Genomic DNA, 26488 nt, shown 5'->3' on the forward strand with positions numbered 1-26488 from the left:
TTTTTGGCTTTAGGGAAATATCAAGCTCTCTAGCTGCTAAATGCTAAATGTTCACCAGCTAGTCTGCCGTTAAGGACAGGTAGGGTACAGTGGGTTTAACAAAGCTTTTTTTTCCTGCTGAAAACATATGCCTACTCCTTCTGAAAACAATGCCATGAGAACAGTGCACACAAACTGTAAAAAATGCAGGCAGTAAAACTAAAACAATTCAAAACAAAAAGCTGAAAGATGCTAAAAAGCGCCATAGAGCTGAGAGGAACCGCAGTCTGCTGATAATCGTCACCACCAGCGACCCCTTTCATATGATCCATTATCAGTATATAAAAATATTGATTATAGCCGATTTGAAGTCATTAATAAAATTATGTTGGCATGTTTCAGTCTGGACCAAAGACTTAGAAACTGAGCACAAAAATGGAACAAAAACAGTATGAATGACAACGTATTTATGTGTTGGTAATAATTCATATGAATGTCAGTGTTTTGCCAGTGACATTATTTATCATTTTACAGTTTGTGAAAGCCTTGAAACATCATAGGTAAACTGAATACATGCTATACAGACAGGCATTTAAGAACAATTAGCAGCAACGCTTAGAGACACCAGCACAATGGAAAATAGTGAAACAATACAAGCACCTCAAAATCTCGTGGATTTGTCATAGATGCCAGCCATGGCCAGAAAACATGCTGTAGTGATCAAAGACTTTAGAACAGGGCATACATAATACTCCATATAGTTACCAGTAACTTACAGAAACACTGTTTTATTGATATTCATCAATGAACATACTTTTATAGTCTTTTATCTAAACCAACAATCTTACAAAGGTTTAGAGACGAATTGAGCTAAAATTAGATCAACTCTTTGAGCCTTCTGTTTCAAAATCAACAACAGCAAATCAACTCATTGTGACTCATTCTCTCTTCGGAAGTGCACTTATCAAGAATAAATCAAACTCTGACGTTTGAAGGTCACGATTCTTGAATAACGATTTCCAAATATGAACTGATCTCTCTCTAGAACATTTGAATCATCAGATACCCTCTGAGCATGATGTGTCTGTCTTTTGATATGGAAAAGCTGCGTCTTCCTGCGCTGGTAGTTTCTTCACTTCCTCCCCTGTCTGCTCCACAGACCCAGCCGAAGCCTCAGTCTGTGAGTCATGAGCGTCTGGATTGTTCTGGAGTTCCGTCGGGAGCGGCTGTTTGTCGGATGCGCCAGCAGGGGCAGTGTTACTCTCACGGGTGTCCACATGTGAGCAGGGTTGGAATGTCAGGGGCTCTGTGGGGTCAGGGAAATGACAGGGAATGCTCTGCTGCTCTGTTTGGCGGTGGAGTTCTGTGTTTATTTCGGACTCTAATGTAGGCTCTACTGTGGGGAGTGTGGGAGCGACGGTGACATTTTCACTTAGAAAAGCTGTAGGTTCATTTACAGAGCTGTCTATTTGATAATGCTGCATGGAGGGACTGTTGTGGAAGGGGTTACTGAGGCTCATGAGTGTGTTGTTAGAGTAACCCAGCACAGAAGGGAGCGGAACTGAGTAGGGAGGGTGACCTGTTCCATGCATTGAGCAATCCCAATCCTCCTCCTCTTCCTCTTCGTCCTCCTCCTCATCATCATCATCTTCTACTTCGTCCTCCTCATCCTCTTCGTCTTCCTCTGGGTCAATTGTTTCTAAGCTGTGTGTGCTGCAGTCTGACAACCCGCTGCAAATACTGCTGCCATCTTCATCTTCCTCATAAGCTTCATCATCCTCATCCTCGTCTTCTTCCTCCTCCTCCTCTTCCTCCTCTTCTTCCTCTTCATCTAGATGCGAATCTGTGTCGCCTGTGTTCTGGAGGTGCATGATGGGAATGTGCGCCGTGCCGCTCATCAGTGGAAACTGCAGGTTCGGCTGCTGCTGCTGGACCAAAGAAGAGTCGCCATGGTAACCGTTACCATTGGTTACAAGCTGCTGCTCCGGCTGCTGCTGCTGATGCTGCTGCTGCTCCTCCCGGCTCTTCTCCAGCTCCAGCTTCATGATGGTGTGCAGGAAGTGGGTGCGCACCCGGACCGGGTTGAACTCCAGGCGTCCCGTGGTGTTGCTGCAGCCTTCTTTGGTGCAGCCACAAGGGAAGGACATGCGGTCCACCTGCAGACAAAAATAATTAAATACACCAGTGTGGAACAGCAGTAACAGCAAAGGTAAATTCAGCTGCCAATCATAGCTGGTCATGCTTGAAGAGAAACTGCAGAATCTACTGTTGGTGTTATTAATATTATTACACACCTTAATGCAGTAGAACTTCATGTTCGTGTCATAAATACCCTGAAAATCTTAAATCAAAGTGATCTGATTTCTAACTTAAATTAAAGGATTACATATGTGTATGTATTTTTTTATTTTTTTTAAATCATCATTTGGTCTCAAAAATTTTCCCAAAGCAACATTCAATAATGCCTACTCACAAAGCTGAATACCACCCTGAATACACAACATCTTTGAAACATCAGGGTTTTGATAGACAAATGCTGTAAGATGAGCAGTGGCATGCACAGAAACTTTCAGATGCAGGGGGAGGGCACTGCAGGCGCAAGGCCCCCTGGGAAAGGCTGGTGGACGGGGAACATTTCAGTACCTGCTGCATTCTGCTTTAAAGTCGAACTGAAATTGGAATTCTCCTCGTTATTGTGTAAGAAAATCTATCTCTATAATGATACGGCTATGGCAAATAGTTTTCCATTCTTCAAAAAAAGATAGAACTGTTTGGGCATATTTTAAAAAATAAATTAAAAAATGATACAAATTCAATGATGATCATCTGACTGGGGCACGCCCCCTTTTTCAACATATAAACATAGTGTTAGATATGTACCATAACAATGAACACGTCTGTTACTTTGTAACATTGAACATATATAACATTGTGCTGTTAAGATTGTATTTCACTTGAAAAGTGGAGGCTTGCAAACTAGGCTAACTAGCGTCTACTCAGAAAGTGAAAGCTAGTTGACCCACCTTGCTAACGTTAACACTGATTCCCGGTAGATGTTACTTGTCACTCATGTTATTTTATCACCTGCTGAGTTATCAGCTCCTGCACACTCAGTTTTCATCCCACATTATGGAAAGGAGCTAGCATTAGCTATCTCTCATCCATTAGCCCAGTTGTTGGTGACGGCAAATGACCAGACTGTCCAAACTCACAGCAATGAGTAGAATCCTGTAAGCTCAGCACTCCCTACATTACCATGTGATTCTGATTAAGACATGAAGTCATGGAATATCTTAGGGACTGCTCAAATCAAAGATGGCGCTAAGCAACGGCTAACAACATCAGCCTCCCAGCTGGTAAAGTACCTCTGTGTCCATTCAAATGATAAACGATAAATGATAGTCAAACTATTTTCAGTCTTCACTGACACAAATAATGCACCAATCAAATTACCAGTACCAACACTGTCACGCTTAAAACTTCACACCCATGGAGAATGCTAATGTAGTGCACTGTCACTGCAGAAAAATGTACAAAACTTTATTTTCCTCCTTGTGGAAACGCCAAGGATATATGTATGGATTCACGAAAATACATTTTTATTTCAGTTGGACTTTAGAGAAGTTCTACCGCACAGACAGACATGAACAACACTTTAGGATTATAGATGGGCCTCACCACAGTTCCATTTACCTGGCACTTAATGCCGGCCAGGCTGCAAGCACAGGTCTCTGGGTCGCATATTCCCCGGCAGCGGCACCCACATTCCTCTCGGGACATACGGAGAGTGCGCAGCTCGTGCTTCTCATCCACATCAATGCGTCGCACCCCTGACACACGCAGAAGAGCGCGGCGCCGCCTGGTAGTCAGAGGCTGAAGGAAGAAGTAATCATCCACCTCCGTGTTGTCCACGTCCAGGTCGTCTTCTGAGATGTCATCGAGTGTCAGGGTATCCGCCTCCACAGATGACACGGTGCCGTTCTTAGTCAGCTGGAGGACAGGGAAGCTGAGTTAAATTAAGATTGGACCATAAACGTACACCGACACATACATTTAAACCCTCAGGCCTGACTTCTTCAATAAACATATGAGCAACAGTCATTTTAATATTTAAAAGGAGACAGTCTTTAAAAGTAGACAAATCGCAGTTAAGAAACAGTTCAAGCAGAAGAGCTAAAAATCCCACATCACTGCAGGTAATCAAGGCCTTATTGAGACGTCCCACTGACTTTGAGTTTGATGGCATTGAGTTTCTCCTCTTTGAGATGATCCCTCAGCATGTTCCGGTGGCTCCTTTTCTGCTCCATGGCAAACTCCCTCAGGGTGAAGCGCTTCACCCCACTGTGACGTGGCGACATCCCTAGGGTGCTGCCACCCTGTGTGGGCACACTGGTGAATCCCTGCCGCCGGTTGAAGTAGTAGACGGTCACACTCTCAAAGTGCACATTGCGGCCCCGCAGTCGCTTTGGCTGCTGCTGTAGAGAGGAAGCTGAGATTGAGACAGAGAGGTGAGAAACATACTGAGTGAAAAACAGAACTTTACAGTTTGATCAAAGCTTGGAAATGCTAGTTAAAGCAAGACTATGTAGCTTTTGCTAAAAGATAATGGTGCTAAAAGTAGCATAAATAGAGAGGAGTAAACAAACTGACACCAAGTCTGTAACACATAGTATTAATACTTACAGTATCTAAAGTTTGCTAACATTAGCTAACATCAGACACTACAAGCTACTGGTCATACCAGACCAAGTAGTGCTGTAGCAGCAAAACATCTCTCCTTGTAGAGAGTTATTGTGCCATGACAAGATTTGGGTAACATTAACAGTGTCATCAGGCCATAGGGAGACGTAAAGCTGTGTGTCATCGGCATAAAGGTGAAATATAAATTAAATCCCTATGGCAGCATATGTATATAGAAAACAAAGTGGTCCCAAAATAGAGCCTTGATGGACACCACAGGTGTCAAAGAACCTTCTATCAATAGTAAAGTAGGAAGAAAACCAGCTAAGAACCATGTCTTTAATGTCAATCCAGTTTTCCAGTTATGCCATCAAAGACAAGTCAAGTAAGATTAAAACAGTCAGATGTAAGGGTGTAAATCACTGGTGACCTTGACAAGAGCAGTTTCAGTGCTGTAAAATTTGCACGAAAAAATAAGCGGCTTTATTAAGTTGAGAGTATTGAATCACTTGCAAAACAACATGGTATATATAGTCATAAGGCATACATGAAAATTTGAAAATGATCTCCCTAGTAACCCTCCCATCCTAAACCACCATGTTTTATTGTTCTCATTGAACCTTTTCTGTCTATATTTTAGTTTATTCTGCCCAATTTTGAATAGTTCCTCCACCTAAATGTCCTGGTTCAAACAGAAATATGTGCAATTACTCAAAATTACAAGCAGTTTCAGTGCTGTAAAATTTGAAAAAGCCAGACCTGCTATTGATGTAACCATTTTAACTCTGCACGAAAAAAATAAGCTGTTTTATTGAGTTGAGAGTATTGAATTACTTGCAAAACAACATGTTGTTGGTATATATAGTCATAAGGCATACATGAAAATTTGAAAATGATCTCCCTGGTAACCCTCCCATCCTAAACCACCATGTTTTATTGTTCTCATTGAACCTTTTCTGTCTATATTTTAGTTTATTCCGCCCAATTTTGAATAGTTCCTCCACCTCAATGTCCTGGTTCAAACAGAAATATATGCAGTTACTCAAAATTACAATATAGAAATGTTGTGTCACATCTTTCATGTTTTCATCTTATTGCAACAAAACATACTAGCTGCTGACAGAAGCAGTGTTGTGATGTGTGATCTTACAGTCCAACAGTCCGGAGGGAACAGGATGGTTGAGACTATCACTGCTGTTGCCACTGTCACTGCAGGAAACCTCATCATCGTCGGACCCTTGCAGGGACAGATATGGGGAGGGTCCCTCCTCAAGCTTCCTCTTCAGGATCCCACTCATCATGTGGCTCCTCCCACTGGTCACACCTACACAAAGGACAGAGGTAAAATTTATGGGCGACCAGGGTTGGAGTAACACTTCAAATTATTCGAGTTAGAATGAATGAATGAAGTTTTTATAATTGTGTTATGTAAACAGCTATGCACAGCCCACATGGCTTTACAACACACCACAATATCATACAAGCCAGATCCAGAACGCTGTGAATGCATTTTCAATCAATACTACAGAAAGTCAGAAAACAAAGAAGATCAATGCGAATCATTTTTACAATCATATTTTCTGACCTTTAGTGTCTACAACAAAATTTGTAAGTCATTGACAATGCATATACTGTATAATGATTAATTATATGGGGTTAGGGTTAGGGGTTCTTTTCCAGGCTTTTGGGACAAAGTTAAACATATCAAAATTGAACAACCATTACAATTTTTAATCATCTGTACACAATAATATAGCAAGGTTTTGTTGAGCCAAATAACAGTTCTCAACTGTACAGTTTAAGATCTGTAGCTTCTAGATCAGTGAGATGTAACATGTATCATTCAGGGCCATACCTTTGTATTTATGTGTATATAAATATACAGTATATATATATAATTTTTTTAATAGCAAGATATTCAAATGACTTTTCTTCAAACTTGGATAAAAGCTTACTTTTAATGGAGTTAACATTATACCATATTATTCATGTAGATATACAGCATATTGGCCTCCTCAACAATTAAGTAAATACATCATAAAATTGGGAATATGTAGAATAACCACAGTCACAAGGTCTACATAATTGCAATAATTTTAAATTTTAATTTGTTTTTACCTTAACAAGACTATGTTAAAAGCTGAAAAGCTGAATTGTTATTTATGTACAGTATTATTATCCAGAAAAGTGAAAAGTTCAGTGTCACAGAAATAAAACAATAGATATTTATCAATGCAATCAGAGATATATTCTTTTTTAAAGCTACAAAATAATTATAAACTCAATGATTATTTGCAGTGGAGTTTCAAAAATGTTTGGAAATAAAACAGCACCTATTATCTCCAAGCTTGCTGCCATTCTGACTGCACTGGACAAGGGAATTACCCATTTTCCTCTCAAGGGTCATTATTTATTATTAAGCCCATTTATTCCATTACACCGGCTGATCACTCCATTATGGAGTGGTAGGATTTAATATAAACCCTTGTATTGAACTTGGAAAGCATTTAAGCCAAGCAAGCAGATAGAATATTTATATTTTTGGAAAACTGTATTTGTACTTTTATGTGTGGAAGGTAAAACCTAACAAATGTGACAAAAACAATTCTCAGTTGAGCTCAGTGAGCAGGGTTTTTTTTTTTTTGCCAGATATCTGAGCTGATTTAGTCAGAAATGATCAAGCTAAAACTGGCACCCCAACCATTATGTGCTGTTAAGTGACCTTGCCAAATTTTGTGACACTTCAAAAGTCAAGAATGAATCGTGTTAAATGAAGTGTTGAGCTCATTAAGATTTTGATTAACTGATATTCTCTAGTGGTTGCTTTTGTGGAAAATTGAAAGTACGATAACACTTCTGATGCGAGATGATACGTACACATCGTAAGTTCTCTCCTGTACTTGATTATGGGAAGTGTGTCTTCACCAAGCCCTCAGCACTTTGTCAATACTTATATTTGAAATTTGTAGAAACTGTTGAGCTGACTGCTTGTGAACTGGACTCGTAGAGGATTACATCATATGCAGCAGAGCTGAATGCTGGGCCAAGCTTTCCCTCTCTGACAGGCTTTGTCTCCCTTATCCTTCTTTTACAACCCACTGCTATACAATTCTTCCACTGTGCCACATCCTTTTGTCCTGCCTGCTTTTTTTTTACTATTTCCTCCATTATTCCACCTTAAAATTTACCTCCCTGCTACCTCCTGTCCCTCTCCTCCTCTCACAATCCTCAATCCAGCTCACTGCTTTTCAGGAAATAAAAGGACATCAAGATCTCTACTAGAAGAGACACTGAACACATCATGCTACATAACACCTCTCTATGTATGTGCTGCCACAGAAGGTGTTGCAGTTTTCATGGATCCAGGAGGATTTCCTGTGTGCATCTTTCACCTAAACATTCCCGGTCAAGCTCTTTACCGGTGCCATTTAGGGCAGTGTGCAACCAAACCTGCACACATACACACACATACAAGCCTGCTCACGTGTCTGCATGCATGCGCAACCTCCCACTCCCCATGCATCTAACAGGGGAATTCTTATTGACAAATGTAAATACTAACAAACACCAGATGCAGCAAGCATCCTGTGACGTGATCAAATCTCACTCTACTGGATGCTTAAAGGCTTCCTATGAGTGTGTGAGTGTTACCGTCACTGACCTGTTTCCTTGGCTTGCCTTTGGTTTCCAGGAAGTCCTCGACTCTCTCCTCTGCATCACACAGTGTTCACCAGCAGCAGCCAAACATCCCCATGTGTCGTGATGATGCAGTGAGCGCTGCCATGATGCCTGCTCTCTCTCTCTCTCTCTCTCTCTCTCGCACTCTCTCTCACTCTTTCCAGCAGCCTCTGGCACTATTGTGCAGCTCTGAACACCTCTACTTCTGTCACTATCTTATGCGTTCCCTCTCTGCACCCTCATCCTATGCTCATACTATCAGCTCTCTCGCTGTCTGATTCTCTCTTGCTCTGCACCCCCTCACCCCCTTCCCTTCCTTTCTCTCTCTTTCTCCTCACAAAGACTTGTTAGCTCGATGCTGCTGCCGGCTGGAGCGCTGGAGCTTGACTGAGGTGAAGCAAGCCCTTTGAGATCACAGAGAGAAAGGGGGGTTAGTAGATGTGGTTGTGGATGTAATAGGGTGGGGGTGGAAAGTGTAGATTCTGCTATGTGAAACACCTCCTTTCCACAGTCTTTAGGAGAATTATTAACACAAAAATATAAGAAATAATTCCTACTATTTAAACAAATAAGTGAAAACAGTGAGTTTCTTCACCTTTTCACAGTCCTTCCTAGTTTTTTCCACTCCCTACAATTTATTATTTCTCACATTCATTATTATCATTAGCGCAGGGTATTTATCATGCAAATGTTACGTGTTTTTTGCTTTGTGACACTCCCTCTTTTTGTGTCTGTAAAGCTCATTTGAAATTGAAATAGATAGCAGAGACAAATAGATCAGAGGAAACGAGGAAAGAGAGACAATGACTGGGAAATCAATTATTTTCACTGTGGCTTTATGCAGAAAAAAGTCTGTCGGTGACATTCATCTTGTCGAAGAGGAACGTGAGTACAGAAACAGACTTCTGTTGTTGACCACCGCTCAACTGCACAGAGCAATAACTGCAGAACCAGTCAAGTTGAGGAGAAAATGGGTTTTTGTATAAATAGGTTGTAATGCTTTCATATTATGCCTTTTTAGGCTGATTATTTAACCTAAAAAATAAAAAAAAAAAACAATATAGAAAATGCAGAAACTTCACTCAGCTTTTTGACAGTTTTCGTGGGGAAAATGCAGTATCTAGTGCAAATAAAATGTGTTGTTTTAGCTTTCTTGTCCATCTTAACCTGTTTTATTTTCATCATTTACAGTCAATAGCTCAGGATTAGAAACATCAAAAAGTTAGTATTATATATTTATATTATACAATATGATATAAAAGTCAGAGCATCTACCATCTAATGAGGAATTTGACACTATGTCTGTAGAAAAAGTGACCACCGACATTAACCCAGATTGATACTTTGAAATGAAATGTTGCGGGAGCTGTTCACAGACTGCACAACCAGTGTAGTAACTCTATTTGTGTGTTTTTAACAACTGCTGTCACTACAAGCAACCAGTATGCTTTCGGACGAAAGTCACCAGTTAAACTGGTCACTCATTAAACCGAAACACAGCAGTTATCGCAGCTTGTGCAGTAATACAAAGCCAAGACCTAAATGTAAGTGCAAAGCCAGTTCTGTTTTCTAGTTACTGCATATTTACATGCTGTTTTTACACCAATTTCTATGGCATAGTTTTGTTTTTTGTTTTTTACATGGAAACACAGATCTCAAAAAGTCAGATCTCAAATTTGACCAAATATTTTGTTACTGCGTTTTGGCTTTGTAGGGCAGAGAAGCGGAGAAGTTAGCTGCTCATAGGCACAATATTTTTTTATGGGAGGAAAAATCTCTGTTCATTCACTTGCACATTTAATGTTGTCCCAGGATTTAAACTTTCAACCTTCCAGTCGCAGTCTCTCTCTCTCTCTCTCTCTCTCTCTCTCTCTCTCTCTCTCTCTCTCTCTCTCTCTCTCTCCCTTTCTGTAATTAATATGAATTTGAGATTATTAAACAACTTCATTGAACCAGGAAAGGACCTCACTGAGATTAGCAGTGTTTTATACTGTAGTGTCTCATCCAGGATAGCAGCACAACATAGAACATTCATATAAATATGAAACTTTTATTTATTAAACATTGGCATAAAGCACAGAAGATGGATTTAGATAAAATAGATGAGAATAATCAAGGATCACAAAACACATAAGATCATTATCAAAAGGATAATAGAAGATTGACGACCACATATATATAACATAACAAGGAATTACATTAAAATTCTTAAAAATAAATACCAAAAATGGATAGATTAAATCCTAAAACAGATAGCACTGACGATCATAAATAATCCTAATATTCCAACTATATGAAAAAGTTTTCAAAACAAATTATTTCCTGCATCTTGCTTCACTGACAAGGATTTTAAGGTTGTCAAATAGTGCTTGGAGCTGGTGGGAGGTGTTTCATATGCAGTACACATGTAGACACAAACCATGCAGGCTGACATCATCATCATCACACATCACGTCCAACAGGAGTGGTTCAGTTGTGCAGGCACAGGAGTCACTTTATGATCCAAACTGTCACATTCACCACTATACCATTATAACTGCTACAGCCTCTTCAGTTGCTCCATGCTCATGTTCCACAGTAGGCGATCAAATCTGCCATCCAAATGAAACATGTTTGACTGTGTTTTCTGCTGAAATCTTTGTTAGTCATTCGGAGGAAGCATGAGACGTGCAATTGACTAAAATTAGAGAAAGCTGGGGTGTTTTTTTTGTCGTCTGTTGATGATGACTCACTGCTTTTGATCACATGTACTGCCACAAGCCTCACACAGTTTCCAGATGTTGTGTCTTGTGTGTGTTCAATGCATATTTAATTAACACAAGCATTGTGATTTCTGACAATAGCACTCGCAGGATGAAATAGAAGTTATTAACTTATTGATTTTTAAACCAAATGTCCAAGTAGTTAGGCGTTGTTGCCTTTTCTAAACTCCCAAATGAAATGAAATGGATTCAGCACCAGGATTTTAGAAATACTGAGGTCATGACTCTTTATTACATTAAGCAGAACATATAAGACATTTTTCACAAACTGACACCACTAACCAAACTCTGTACAACTGTCTGAGTATTTAAACAAAAATCTAAAAATATCATGGTTTATTTATTAGTTTAACTGTTCAGTAATTGTCTCATCACCAGGTCTGGTTGAGGATACTTCATTCCTTTATTTGTGTTTATTTATTTAGTATTTTAAAGTTGACAGGTGATTCCTGACCCTCTCAACAGCAGTTGACAGAACAATCTTAACTCGGGGCCTGATTGCTTGTTCTGGAGCTTTTGACTGTACCACATGGCCTTCATTAGCAGATATAGTTTTCATAGCTGGAACTGTGGATGCTCAAACTTTCCATTATTTCTGGGCAGCTATCTGACTTCTCCATTTCAGTTTTTGGCTGGGAAACAGTCAAATTAAAGGCGTCAGCAGACCTGTATTTAAAAAACAGTGAAATCAATTCATTCTATTGGAATTGCAAGGGCAAAGTAAATCTGCAGATTTGTTTGTGTTGAGTTCAACTTTGGTGACTCACTAATTTGTGTCTTTGACCAATAGCAAGCCTTTTTGACAGTGTTGACCGGAGGTCTGGAGAATCCAAAATGAAGAAATCTATCTTTGCTTATTAGCTGTGTTGCTCCACTTCCATTTAACCTCCTCTGTCGGAGTAAAACTGCTCCACAAAAACAGGCGTGGTATGTTAGACAGTAATGAGACAGGAGTCAATGGTACAAATATGTACGTACGTCAGCGACCGTGCTAATGAGCCTGCTAGCTGACAGTTAGCTACAGCCCTGGGTAGATTCATTCCAAATTAAGAAAATCATTCATTTAAGATTTAACACAGTGGAGAATTTCAGTTTCTTTCTTTATTTCTTGAGAGCTAAATTTAAGCCAAAATCTCTTTAAAACTGATTTCACATTGCAAAAAGACCCGTCTTTACTCTATATATAGTACTAACGAAGGTTAACATAAAGACACACAACAACTTCTTTCAAAAATATGTGTTTAAGCACCCAACCCCCACCCACAAGCCCCTAAACATTGTTGCTATAGCAATGCCGGTCCATGAATGTTCAGTCATCCCATTATAGTGGTACTTGGTTGAAAAATATTAGAAATAAAGAGCCTTAGCCTTGAGTTTGTATGTACAGTACTGCACTGACAGAAAATCTGTTAGTGTTCCAGCTTCATCTGTCAGTCAGACTTTTTTTTTCTTTCCTTTTTCAAATGCAGCATTGAGAAAGCGAAAAAAAAATGTGGAAGTAAATCTGATTTCCTGAATTAGTTTTACAGCTTTGTGTCCTATACAAAATAGAATAATTTATGTTGAAACTGCACTTATAATTGGTGCATTTATAGTAGATTAATATTCATAATAAACCTTGTTATTATGTTTAATATGATATTATATAAATAATATAGTTTATAATATATAGTTATTATGTTTATTTATGACTATGTCCATCTGTCACATAGTACATAATTGCACTGCACTAAGATCTGCAACAGCTGATTATTCTCCTCTTTCTCTGCAGCAAAGAGCCTCATTAATTAGTTTAAAGGGTGATTAAAAAGTACTGAAGCTTGTGTTCTGTCAGGATGCTGTTTACTGTTGGATGAAACTACCGGTGTGTGTAGAGGAAAAATGTCCTTGATCATGGAACTAAGGGCAAAAAACACATAAATCAAGTGCTTGATATGAATAAATATTCCCACACAGTTGTAGAAAAACCACAATCTCTAAGTATTTCTGCACAATATGTGAAGTGTTGAGTCAGTACTGCTGAGAGCTGAAAATATGAAATGAAAAGTTAATGCATTTTAATTAAGAAATCTAACCAAAAAAATACTATGTTAAAGACTGAAAAATCCATTTTTTTAATATATATTAACAACTAATACCTGATCTCCACTTGGTGTTTGGGAAGGATGTTTTTCGGTTTTGTGCTGTGCTCTGAATCGCCTTGTTTTCTCCTGGCAAGGATGGAGTGGCAATGTGCTGGAGAGACAGAGTGATCCTTCCAATCAGCTTCCATGGCAACGGGCCATGAGAGGGAGGCGGGGAGGGTGGGTAGGAGAGTCGGAGGAGGACGAGGAAGAGGAGGAGGCAGCTAGAGGGGTTGTGGGGAGGTGGGGGTTGGGATGTGGCAGCTCCAAACGTTGAAGCATGAGGGGAGGCTGGAAGAGGTCTGCATTTTCACAGCGAGAGAAAGAACACTGTGTGTGTGTGTGTGTGTGTGTGTGTGTACGGTGTGTGTGTGTGTGTGTGTGCATGCTCGCATATTCGAACAATGGATACAGCTAAGGAAAATGAGACACTAAAATAACAGTCTGTCAGGCAAGAATAGCATCATGTTATTGTAGCAACAGCAGAGACGTGATCATGTTTTGACCATTTTATTTATTACCGGATTCATCAAATATTTTATTATTGTGGGATGGAATACACAAAGTACAAATAACACCATAATGATTTCCACATATACTGGGTATTCTCTCCCATAAACATCCTTTTAAAAGTCTGTGCTGATGTGGCTCTTGAGGTCACTAGAGGACACTGCAACCATCTGTACATGTGAATTTGGCTCAGGCTGTGTAAGACTCTAATCCACATATCACATGATCAACGTCCACACACAGTAATAAGAATCAAAACAACATACTAAAATCCATTTCCCTTATTTTTATTGGATGGTTCATATCTGCAGGAAAAAAACTAAATAATACCAAACAAAATAATGACTGTAATTATCTTGTATTATCCCCTTAAAGGGACCTGCAGTGTGTCTTTTGTATTAAATGAGTTTATTGTGACTTTAGTGACCATCTGCTCCATGACAACAACTTTCCTGCAATATTACAGTCCCTGGTAGAAGTACTCGAACCCTTTACTTACGTATTATCAGTACTACTGATGTATTAACATGTAAGCAGCATTTTAATGTTGTTGCTGGTCAAGGTGGAGCTAATTCTGTAGGCCTGGGCAATGCAACTTATAAAAATGCATAATATTTTTTAAGAAAAGCACAGGGGTGAATAATAACTATATCATTCTAATGATAGTCAAAAAGGAATTTATCGTATCTTTTATTTATTTTGTGTCCACTGTTCCACCGCCATAACTCAAGGATGTTATACATAGTTTGTAATTTCTGTGTGATGTTTGATTTCATCAGCTAAAAAGATATCACTTGTGTTGCAAACAAAAGCTAACATGTTAGGAACAAGTCAAATGAAGTGATTTGGGAGCTACTGATTTAATTTACCATGCTGGCAGTGATCGGCAGGGGGGGGACGTTCCTGGTCTGTGACACCAACCTTTCACTGTAAGTTTTTGCTTCAGCTTGAGTCATGAGCCCATCATTTATTGCCAGCCTCTGTCCGGCTCTGCTGCCTGGTCGGGTGTAATTGTTTCCCCAGGGACCCAGATGAATGGCTCAGCTGTCTAGCTGCTCTGTGACCCACAGACCTGGGTTCGTGTGTGTGTGTGTGTGTGTGTGTGTAAGAGACAGTGAAAAAGAGAGAAAATTGAAGAGAAGGGAGTTTCTTAACCTCAGGGGAAAAAATAAATGGTGTGAATTACATCATTTCTATGTAATCTATTTGTTGTATTTCTGTTTTGATCAAAACAACGTTTTTTTTTTACAGCTGACCTAACCTTTCTAAAATTAGAAATACAGGACTTGTATATAAAGTAGGTTTCTATGGTGCCTAATATGCAGTTCAGTCCTCACAGAAACGGTGTCAGGGAATGATTAGCAGAGCTGCCAATGCTTTTCTTCTAGGGAGCCCTAACTGTCACTTTGTTTAAACTGAAAATCCATAAACTCCATTTACTCTTCCAAGTACATAAAGCAGATTACTTACTTGGCAACTTACATTTTCCCACCTGTATCCCTCACCGAGCCTTTGTGCCATGCATATTTTCCTCTCGAATTATTCCATTCTGCTGTAATTAACACATCAATGATTCATTGTCCTCCTGTTGGCATTACTTGGGGAACATTTTGACACAAAAACTGAATGTTAAAGCAAACAAAGCTGTACAAAACTGTTAGAGGAATGTTTGTGGGATTACATGTAGCAATTATTAGCATGGTGTGTGGTGTAGTTTATCTGAAAGGCTGTAAATATTGTCTTCACATGGGAATACCATATCGAAGCAAATATCACAGAAGGCATTGGATATTTGTTGTGAACAGTAGCAGTTGCCATTGAAGTATATATAGCATTTTCAACAGTATTCATAAAAATATGAATCAGCAAGGCTTTTGGGCCATATCTTTTATATACTGAATAATAATAATAATAATAATAATAATAATAATAATGTTTGAGTATTAAAGGCTAGTTAGGCTTCACTTATTCTGTATGATTAAACCTCAGCTCAGGGTGATGTTGGGCGAGTCAATGCTGGAAATTACATGAGGTCACCAAAATCCATATACTAATAAAAATAGTAAAGGTGTTATTTGTTCTACCTCATCAAGTGCAAGAAAGCTAAGGTCCTAGTTATACCTGCATTTCAAATGCAGTGAAATAAATTATTTTTCTTGGAATCAGCACAATCTGTGGATTTGCTTGTGAGAAGAAGTAAATCCATGTGCATTTTTTGTGAAAAAAACTTTGATGAAATCAGACAAGTCAAATTGCACTGTTGACCAGTAGCAAACCATCTTGACAGTGCTGACCTTAGAGGGAGAGTCCAAAATGGACGGTGGTTGTATAAGCTAAACTGATACAAATGTCTCTCGAATAAACTGTGTGAATTTATTTTCCCGTTAGCAACCGAACTAGTGAGACTGCTGACAGTTAGCATGTTAACTAGCTTGTAGAACTACTGTGACTAACTAGCGCTAGCATAATCTTGGCTGACTAGTGTGTGAGCTTGATAGCTACAGAAGTTCAACAACAAGCCCTGCGAGTAGTCATCACCAAGCCTCTAGCACCATATATTTTGTGAGGACGCATAAATAAACTTGTCACTTTCTCATGTGACTGGGTGTTAATAGGCCTTTTCCATGGATGACATTTGAGCTTGTGACAGTAGAAAAGCACAGGTGTAAATAATAAAACTAATGATGGCTGCAGTTATTTAGCTGCTTCAATGTCAGGGTCATGATATTGTGTATGCTGGCTCATTTTCACACTGTCATAGCTTACCAGGACACTTGAATAGAACAGAGCCATTATTAATGTCATTAGTAGTAGTGCTTTTCCTACAATGACAAGTCAAACTGTCTGCTGTGAAAAAGGCCTGAGAGGGTGATATCAATTAAGCTCATTCTATACCTGCCCACACAGTCCTGAGAAGAGGTTTAATCAGGCATAATAGGTGACACATCGGTGTGGGTGGACCAAAGTCGTGCAGTGATTTTGAATGCTGACCCTGTAGCTCCAATTACAGCAGCTGTATTCACCTGATGTCGCAGGTATGAATCAAACCCTCATTAACTGGCTAAAAGGAGAACTTTATTTCCTAGATTGAATAACAGTGGCCAACATTAAAGCCACTTAGCTCCTAATTTCCTTTTAAATGGTTTGTTACCCACAATAATGACTTCCACTGCTGCTTTTAGTCAGAAATACTCTGATATACCAGTCAATTAATTTTTAACATCAATCAAAACTTGATGAACAAATCTTTATCTACTATCATAAATTGACAGCCAGATTCAACTAAACATGCATTTAATACCTAAAATTCCTTAATGATTAAAATAAATAAATGCAATTTAACAAATTGAACTAACTGGCAAGTGGCTGCCTCACTCAGCAGATACACTCCTATAATGCACAGTCTGGGAGAAAATGTTATTCCCAAACGTACTTTAATGGAGCATTTAAACAGTATAGATGTTTCCACCAGTTATTTCTTCAACAAAAACCGGCATGAATGCAAGTTTTTCTGAAAGAATGACATCACCTTCAGTTGAATGATCTCATGGTGTGTTTTCAGGTGGTGAACAGCAGAGGGCAGACTTGGCATTGAAAACAAATAAGGCTGTGATAGTGGGATAAGAACACGGGATGGCCCCTTCAGTCAAATAGAAAGACTAAGATTAATGACTGAGCAGCCACACGTAACAGCATATTTTCATTTTAAATATGTTAACATGATGACATTGACTGTCCACAACATGTGTGAAAATGGTTAAGTAAAACTTATGATAGGAGAATTGACTTCTATTTATTTCTAATCTGCTAGGGACCATACTGAGACCCCCAAAGGTGCCCAGACCTTGCTTTGGAACCCCCATAGATGTCTGCTGTGTGCGGGGTGTCAAATTAGATTTCATTAAAGAAACAACTTAATGGCCCATTGAAGGACCCATGCCACCCTGCAATTTCTCAACACAGGAACTACCTTTCCAACACACAGCAGTTCCACTTTTTTTTTTCTGTGGTTTATTGCTCCATTTAAACCAGACTAAAGTGTTGCAACCAGCTGTGATGAATGTGAAAAAGAGGAGGCAGTCACTTTTTCCTACTCAGAAGAGGAGGAGGTGGCTGAGAACTGGTCAGGAGAGCAGATGGCATCTCCGTCTGTCTGGTCTGTTTAAAGAACACCGCAGGCGAAGCCCCAAGTCAGACAAGCCAACTACATGGCCCGGGGTGATCTCAGAGCTTCCACTGCTTTGCACCCTGAAGTCATCAAGATTTAATTCCTTCTCCGATCTCCAAATCATAACACAGTGCTGTTTAACCAACTCTAAAGATTTTCCTGGAATTCACTTTGTTATTTTGAGACTCTTTCGGATATTGGAGAGGATATTACAGTCCCACAAAATTTAGCATAAAATACTCAATATTCAGCCCAGCTGCAATTAAGAGATTAAGTGCAGCTATTAACACCAAATTTAAATATTTTTTTATGAATTGTCCACAGCTTCACCTTACAAGACTCCTTTGCATGTAATGCCTGTTTTCACTGATGGTAAACCAGACTGTTACTACTCCACATTACTATCCTCTGGCCCTATCAGATGACCTGTTGTGTTATAGCGAAGGCGAGCTAGGAGGTAAAGCCTCAGTAATTGGAGTAGTGTAGCTGTCATCTGACCTTTACCGACTGCTGTGTCTCCCTGTGTGCCTAGAAAGCGAGCAGGAAGTATCACAGTGTGTATAGAGGGAGGTGCAGTAAGTAGTAAATTCCAAGAATTCCTGAATTCCTGTATGGTTCATGGAGTCTACAGGTATAACAAATTTACAGATCTTTGGAAGTTTAGAAATTGATGGGAACTTAAATATGTTAAGTGATAAATTAATTTTATTCTGTAGAACCAACAATTTATAAGCTCTCTATCAGTTTATTAGCCTATCACCCCATTATTGATGGCAGTAAGGATTGATTTAGGGCAGTCAAGCCCCATCAGTAGTGGGGTTCCACAGAGGTCTATACTTGGTCCATTAATATTTACATTATATATGTGTAAAGTTATTCTTCGTAGTTAGTTCTTTAACATCCATTTTTATACTGACAGCACATTTTTATATGCCCCCGGTTCTACTAAAACCAGGCTCTCTGACTCATCTTCAGTCTGCCTATAATGCTGTCCAGCTAATGCATCTCAGTCATGAACTTGTTTTAAATATAGATGTGACCAAGTACATGGTATTCTCGTCGACTGTATAAAAAGATGACCGTCATGACAGCTCCCCAGAAGTGAAGCCAAAATATCTCGATCGCCCCCTGGTGGATGGCTGCAGTATAGGTCATAAGTCCCGCCCTCTCCATGTTAGCGGATGGGACATGAGCTGAACTAAAAAATCAAAGTACATGTCAAATAAATTTTTCCCAAAGATGGTTTCTGTCATTTCAGGTACTTCTTATCATGCTCATGTTTGTCCAAGTGCTCATTTTTCTTATAATTTTGTTTTAATTAGTTATTTGACGATATAGAAAGGGGGTCTGACGTCATGATTGACAGCTGTGAAAACCGGTCTCAAACCTCCGTCAGGCCGAGGAACGGCTGAGGGGGCGTGTTCTGTGGGCCGTCATCCCGTCGCCCAACTCTACTGCGCAGACTCTAGCTCTAAATGACGTCACACAAGCAAGATGGCAGCTACCGGAAAGGAGATATTTGGCTTCACTTTTTCATAGCGGTAGGAAGTGGAGACACGTCGTCTGTTACTAAAACTTTAATGGTGCTGAGTCATTCAGGGATATAGACAGCAGATTTAAGATACAGTATATTAATTTAACACAGAAATTATAAATCAAAATAGCATAGAATTAAAAGCTTCTTCTTCGCTCTAAACCGAAAAACTTTTGTTCAGACAACTATTATGTTTGCACTTGATCACTGGGCTGTACTGTCACACTGCCCCATCATCACTTCAGTAGTTAAACCCAGTTTATTACAGTCCATTAGGCTTTATCACTAATGACAAATTTCATACTCGTCACTGCTGTCTGTATCACAAAGTTGGATTATGAAGTATATAGAATAATCATCTCATGATATCGAGCTATAAATCATACTGTTAAAGCTTCCAAACTGCTATATGCAGTGATCACTTAACCTTTGATATCCCATATCTATGCACTAACTTTTGAAAAACTACTTTCAAGTGGTATGATGATCAAAAAAAGTACAGCACACTGCACTGCACAGACAGCTTGTAGGCAGGTAGTAAAGAGAGATAGTAGTGCATTGTAAACCCATATAAAGTCTGAAATAGTGTAACTTATTCAAAGTTAGTTGAAAATTCTTGTCACTCTTTAAGAAAGTCAAAGATCTGCCATCTCCATGCCAAAGCATTGAACATGAACCTGGGTCTTCTTGAAAATCAATACTAAAACACAGTTTTAAAATACAGCCGTTAGTGATATATTTTGTTCTTCTGGGCCCATTTTGTGGTGTCTCAGAGTTCAAAGATCAGAGTTCCAGTTGCCAGTAGGAGGGATTTTGGTCAATGACACAATTCTGTAATTCTAAAAATTTTCTTCAGTTGGATAGATTAGCCTTTCCTTAATCTCTTAAACCCTGGTTTGCTTGCTATGTCATAACAATAATATTCTGTAAGAATACATCAAAAGAGACATCAACTCAGCCAAGTGTACGCTTCTCGAGGAGCTGTCCACTATCCTCATCTGATGTTGAAGAAGAGAAGGTGGCCTGAGGATAAATGATTATGCCAGAAGAGCAAATTGCAGCTCCTCATAATAAACAGTGTAAACGTGTCTGTGGGGAGATTTTTCATTTAAGATTAGATGATAACATGAAACTTTAATGATCCCTGCTGGAAAATTAGGTCTCTGCTTGCTGAAGCATCAAACTAACTGGGAAAAGACAAGACAAATAGAATTAAAAAAAGATATAAAAATGCAACAACAGCAACAAAAAAATCATTAACCTTTAAAGTACTGAACAATAAGACAATAAAATACAACATTAACAGTTATGGGGTGCTGTTAACCTATGTTTTTGTCACTTATCCAAGTATAAGAATGGTGAAAATATTATAAAATCGGCTTACCCTTAATATACTGCATGTGGAATGTAAATTTTGAAGAGTTGTCTACATTTACAACAATGCTGTAAATGTCCAAATTATTCATATGAATTCACATTAGTCTGAAGTAGGCCTTAATGTGGAAATGAAAAAACAAGATATTCGTCAAAAATGTTACCGAGTGTGCCTTTTCCATATGTATCACAAGATCTTGCATTGTAATAAGATGGTATTCCTCAATACACATAATTTATCTCATTCATCCATTTAACTACATAACTTTCTCTGTATAGTGGCGACTGTGGCCACAAGTGGCATTTAATGTCATACAAATTGTGAGGGGTGTGAGGTACTTTTGTGGTTAAAGCATTGCAATATTTATCTGTGGCATGCTGGAACGTGGTGTACAGTAGCGCAGGTAGAGAAGAGTCAAAAAGATTCAGTCAGAAAGACTGAAAATTTCTCAGTAATGTCAGTTACACAGTGATCTATCTGAAGCTTGCTAAGGATAGCAAAACATTAGCTGTCATAAGCTACTGATACCAGAACAAGTTCCTCTGCAGTAAAACCCCTGAGTGTATTGAACAGAGCGAAGGCACATTTTATCGCTAATAATATTCAACTTTTCATTTGTAGGAGGAAGATATCGTCTTTCAAAGGCTACGTTATCTCTCTGGAAAGTTGAGGAACTACAGAGCCCAAGTAAGCTAACTAGCATATGTGGATATCATATCAACTTTTTGTGACACGTAATTGTTCACATATACATTATTTTGGGATAAAAACAATTTAAACACAAAATTATAGTCAGGTTAATGGTAAAGTTTTTTTTGTCACTTTTTTAGGATAAAACTTTGCAACAAAGAAGATCACCACTCCCGTGTTTATGGCTAGCATGCTAGCAGTTGTCAATTTCCACATCCAGCAACATTAGCGTTAACTTGGAGTCGTATCTCTGGCCACCTGAAAATGTAAGTCCAATATCCAAACTTTTTTTTCCTGTTTTTTCTGCTCTATTTTAGTCTTTAGTTTATAACTGGATGTATTGCTTGCTTAGTGCTCTAGCAACTATGTTCACTTGCTAGTAGCTAACTTTGTCTGCTGTTTGGTGCTGGCCAGGTAAGACACAGTGAGTTAGTCAGTGTAAAAAACATTATATAGCCGTAAAATAAAAACAATTAGCTGAAAGATGCTAAAGTGCTCTGTAGAGTTAAGGGGAACTGCAAAGTTAGGTTATAACTCCCTGCCCGTTTGTCACCATGAGCAACTCTTTTCACTTTACAGGCAGTCATTTAAGCCTTTATTTATATGAGAATATTTAGCTTAGATGAACGTATGGATTATAGCTCAGAGTGCAACTTCTTCAAGAGCATAATGATACTTTGATGAGCCAGGCTTCCAAAGGCCTGAGACTCATTCCTCATTTCATCTTTGGCAGAAAAAGATAGTTGAAATCAGACATTTCTCAGAGTATGGCATTCCCTATAATGTCAACAAACCAACAAGAATGAATAATGTGTGGTGGGGCTGGGAAACGATTTTTCCTGGCTAGAGTCTTGCACAGTTTTTCTAGCTGAATCTGTGATTGATACATACTTTTTCAGTATTTCCAGACTTTTTCTTGGGAATCAGATAGGACCTTTTGGCTCAGTAAGAAAATACCATGTTAAACTATGTTAAATGGGGGTTTTTTAGTGACAGCATCTTTAAATAGTTTACTGGAAAATTTGACATCTGTGTGTACACATACTTCTTTCTGGCAATGTAGACACAATAAAATGGGAATTGTTATTTCCATCTTCTTATCTTATCAGAGTGATCATATTTCAGTCTGTCCTCTAAGTAAAGTTGTCTGGAGTCCTTGGCCAGGCATTCAACATGAGAGCAAACAGAACCTGGGGCATCTTTTATTTAATAGAAGCAGGCAGTGTTTTTACCCTGGTGAATCTTCACCAGAAAGCCTCTCTGAAGCCCCACTAGGCCTGAAATATTGTATTAAAGTAAAGCTGCTCTGGAGCTTTGTGTTAGGGGCATTATGTTTGCACTCACACTGAATTCCACTTAGCCCTGCACTTAAAACAGTATGTGTGTGCGCATGTGTGTGTGTGTATCTCCTTTCTCAAGGCAACAAATCATGATGCATATCACGGAAAATCTTTATTACTCCATTAGTCCAGAACATGTCCTTCGTGTCCTGTTTTTCTTCAAAACTGAGCTTTTTTCAGCTGCTTAAATGAAATGATATTGAAAAAACTGATGAAGTCAAAATAGCATAACCAGATATAAATTGCATTTGCAATTTTTTTTCTTTCGCGTATATGGGAGTAACTGTTGTAAACTGAGTGGCCTCGATGGACACAGGATCCAGCTGAAAGTCACACACATAGCTTTGGCCCCCTCTGAATAATGTATCCACCTCTAGTTTAAATGGAGTGATACAATGTCCTCCAAAGTACTATCAGATGCATATAACATGACCGTTCATTCATTAAGATTGGATTATCTGGATTGCCTCTCAGCTCCTTTCTCTCTCTCTCTCTGTATCGATGTTTCTATTGTGTCTCTGACTGACTGTTTCAGGCTTGTAACTCTGCTGTATTTGTTTCTACGTGATCCTGTAACTAAGCTGTCAATCTCTCTCGGTTTCCTCTGTCAGCCCCTCAAACTCTCCTCTCCATCATTTGACCCCTGCTCTTTTTCTCCCGGCATACGTGAGCATAACATGGTGAAAATTGTGACTACAATACACCACTTTGTCAAGGACGCAGTGCTGAAAATGTGGCGCAGTTTTCGTGAGAATCGCGCTTTAAACATGACAGGAGGAGGGAGGGAACAGCTGAAATGTGAGTCACACAGGAAAGCCGAATCAACGTGTTAATTTCCTTTTTCTTGCCAGTACCGAGAGCAGGAAAACACTCCCTAGGAAATGCTGGTGTGGCCGGTGGAAAATTAACAATATCAACCATCATGGCTGCAGGGCAGGCCAGCAGGGTTAGTTGTTATGGGCCTTCCTTGATTTGTTCAGGAATAATAAGCTTTCCTACCCACCCCAGAGCTGGACAGATGGGTGAGGAGTGTAGAGGAAGGTGTGAAAGGCAGGATGGGTGAGGCAAAAAGCTGTTAAATCTGTTTCCTGGAAGCCTGCAGAGGTTCACTTAGAACCAGCTGATTGAAGAGTTATGCAAACAGGATTATTGCCAGCTTTTAACCTTTGTATTTTGTTACCCCTCAGTGGGGTCCCTATGCTGTATCAGCCCGTCGTTACAAGAAAAACAACAGTATAGGTCTAAAATTCAGGCTGTGGTCAATATAAGGTGGTACTTGATCAGATGAGATGGCCTTATATGGAGGTGGCAGGTTGGACGGAGGGGATGGATAGACCACTGTTTGCTTCCTGCTTCCAATCACAAGCGTCATGTTTCCAACTGCGAGTCAAGACATTTTTTTAAAAACCACAACGCTGTGGTGTTAACTGTTGCCATGCCAATGGAGACTGCGTAAGGAAGTATGAACTACGTTTCGTGATTATTTTAACAAAAACTATGATCTTTCCCTAATCCTAACCAAGTTGTTTTTGTGCCTAAACCTAAACAGACCTCAAGCACAGTGTTGTCACATCATAAAACATCATTATTTTTTAACAGTGATTTGTAATGGTTTTGGAAAGTGGCATAATATGCTCCTATTGGTCATTCTGGAGGTCATCTGGTTGTTCTTACAACATAACCATTGGTTACATACTAGGCCTGCACATTTAATCAAGGCAACAAAATACAGAAATGACCATAAAGCAAATAAGGAACTATTTCATGTTTAATATGCATTCTTGGACACGTCACTAATAACACAACAGCAAAAGTTATTTGTTACATTACTGGTTACATTACTTGTCTTGCTTAGCTCATCAAAGGTGCTTTTAAACAACTCCAAAGCTACAATACCCACATGTCTCCATTTAACATGTAGAAACAGAAAACAAGACATTATGGTTGAACAAAGCAGCCAGTCTATGTTTCAGAGGTATTTACTGCCCATCACAGGTTAACGTTAGCTTAGCACAGCAGCACTCCAGAAGTCCTTTCCTCATAGTGAAGTTGCAGCGTTCCAACTCAGTGTGACACTCAGGCTTAGCAGTTGCTAACGTTATAAAAATCTATTATATTTACCATGTTTTACACCTCAGATGTCTTTAACATGTCATCTGAACAAAATCAAGTTTATATGCAAATATCATAAAATTAGGGTAAGTCATGAAATGTAAAGCTGTTTTTAGCTGTTAGAGAGTTTCCAAGACTCACAGAACACTTAAGAACTTGCAAAACTTCTCTCCTTTCCCCCCTTTTTTCTCTTTTTTCTGTCACCCTCCCCTCTCTCCTTTTCCTTTCTTTGTCGTCACTTCTTTGGCCCGTTCTTACAACTCTTATCTCAATTTGCTTTTTTTTTTAAGCCCACATGAGTTTACATAGGCTTCTGTGTGTGTATGAGTAATTACAGAGCAGACGAGAGAGGAAAAAACTTCCCCTGTGAACTTTTCCTTTTCTCCTCCTCTTTCCTCCAGCCACTCTGTGCCTGCACAACCCAGAGAGCCTCACAGACAAAGAGGAACCCCAGCAACTCCTGCATCTTCATCTCTATTCCTCACCCTCTCTTTAACTCCCTCTTTTTCTCCCTCACTTCCCTTCCAGTTCACCTCACACAATAGACTTCCCCTCTAAACGCTAGCCTGAAGGGAAAAGGGGGGGAAGATACTGTTTCTCTACAACAATGGAAATTCAATCAGGAAATGGAGAGGAGGTGGCGAGGGCTGTGTCGGCGACCTCGGGATTCGTTTCCCGTAGTCACTCCGGGCCGCAGGTAGAGGCATCAGACGATCCAGTGCTCAGAGAGGACCTGCAGGCTGCTAAGAGGATTGAGAGGTTTGACATCCCACTTGATAGCCTGAAGAGGATGTTTGAGAAGCCTGCTGTGGGAAACACAGTAAGTACTGTGCATTTTGATCTTTTTGCTCTAAACTGTATTTTTTGTGCAATAAAATTCCACTTTTCTTGCAGGCTAATGGGATGTTAGGTAACTGCCATGCCTTGCACTTTGTGCTGAATGTGTCAGATAAATGGATGGGTTAGATGCAGCCTGCATTTCAACAAAATGAAAAGCTTTTGCTGCTTTACTAACCTTTAAAGAAAGTTGAAAAGTCAGTGGTGGAGACATGTCCATGAGGTCATGCCTCTGGCAAAACAGATCTAGTTTCTGTGTGGGGAAATTGTATACTGTACATTTCCCTGTTGGTATGTAAGCTGTAGTTTTATGTAATGAGGTAAGAAGTTATTGGTTGACCAAACTGACTTATTTATAGGATATAATGACTGGAAAATATTTCCAGCAATTATGCAAAGTTCAGTAAAAACAGGATGTAGCTTATCTTGCTATTTGCTTTGAGTCTAGATATGATTCACTCGCTGAAAATTTGGGGTTTTTTCCTTCATTTTGTTGATTTTGGACAAACTCTTTCAGTACACGTCTCCTTGCAGAAGAGGAGGGTGGCCTTCTCTCACGCTCTGTTTTTCCATCTCAGCTGGCTTCTCTGAGAGGAAAATCTAAGTCTGCTGGAAGTAAAGCGGGTCATTATGAGAAAACCTCCCATTTACCAACTGTCTGATGATGAGGCAAAAAGGCCCACATGACCTACTTTCTGCT

General features: G+C 39.3%; 2 protein-coding genes across 3 annotated transcripts in view; one reads left to right on the top strand and one right to left on the bottom strand.

Moving 5' to 3' along the window:
* Nucleotides 1-974: 974 nt before the first annotated feature.
* On the bottom strand, nucleotides 975-8710 carry LOC137176980 (cysteine/serine-rich nuclear protein 3-like). Of its 2 annotated transcripts, XM_067583040.1 has the most exons (5): nucleotides 8321-8710; nucleotides 5810-5983; nucleotides 4209-4468; nucleotides 3658-3969; nucleotides 975-2135 (listed from the first exon to the last, which is right to left on the bottom strand). In XM_067583040.1, the coding sequence occupies exons 2-5, from the start codon at nucleotides 5958-5960 to the stop codon at nucleotides 1038-1040; spliced, it is 1821 nt and encodes a 606-aa protein (XP_067439141.1). In that variant the 5' UTR covers nucleotides 5961-5983; nucleotides 8321-8710; the 3' UTR covers nucleotides 975-1037. The 2 variants fall into 2 exon arrangements, with proteins under 2 accessions (XP_067439141.1, XP_067439142.1); XM_067583041.1 differs by lacking the exon at nucleotides 8321-8710 and having other exon boundaries at nucleotides 3673-3969; nucleotides 5810-5960.
* Nucleotides 8711-19348: 10638 nt separating this feature from the next.
* xirp2a (xin actin binding repeat containing 2a) overlaps nucleotides 19349-26488 on the top strand; it is a 57621-nt gene continuing 50481 nt past the window's right edge. The window contains exons 1-4 of the mRNA XM_067583037.1: nucleotides 19349-19441; nucleotides 21431-21496; nucleotides 21640-21765; nucleotides 25353-25771. Coding sequence (XP_067439138.1) covers nucleotides 25559-25771 — 213 coding nt within the window. The 5' untranslated portion in view covers nucleotides 19349-19441; nucleotides 21431-21496; nucleotides 21640-21765; nucleotides 25353-25558. The remainder of the gene's footprint in view (nucleotides 19442-21430; nucleotides 21497-21639; nucleotides 21766-25352; nucleotides 25772-26488) is intronic.

Source organism: Thunnus thynnus, chromosome 24 (genome assembly GCF_963924715.1).
Source record: "Thunnus thynnus chromosome 24, fThuThy2.1, whole genome shotgun sequence".
Lineage (NCBI taxonomy): Eukaryota > Metazoa > Chordata > Actinopteri > Scombriformes > Scombridae > Thunnus > Thunnus thynnus.

What these genes read in the sequence shown, in the direction of transcription:
- LOC137176980 (XM_067583040.1), bottom strand. Translation starts at nt 5,960, where the DNA reads ATGATGAGTGGGATCCTGAAGAGGAAGCTTGAGGAGGGACCCTCCCCA. An exon ending in TCAATGCCATCAAACTCAAA is followed by an intron (nt 3,970 to 4,208) that starts GTCAGTGGGACG and finishes CCTGTCCTCCAG; the next exon opens with CTGACTAAGAACGGCACCGT. An exon ending in GCCAGGTAAATGGAACTGTG is followed by an intron (nt 2,136 to 3,657) that starts GTGAGGCCCATC and finishes TTTTGTCTGCAG; the next exon opens with GTGGACCGCATGTCCTTCCC.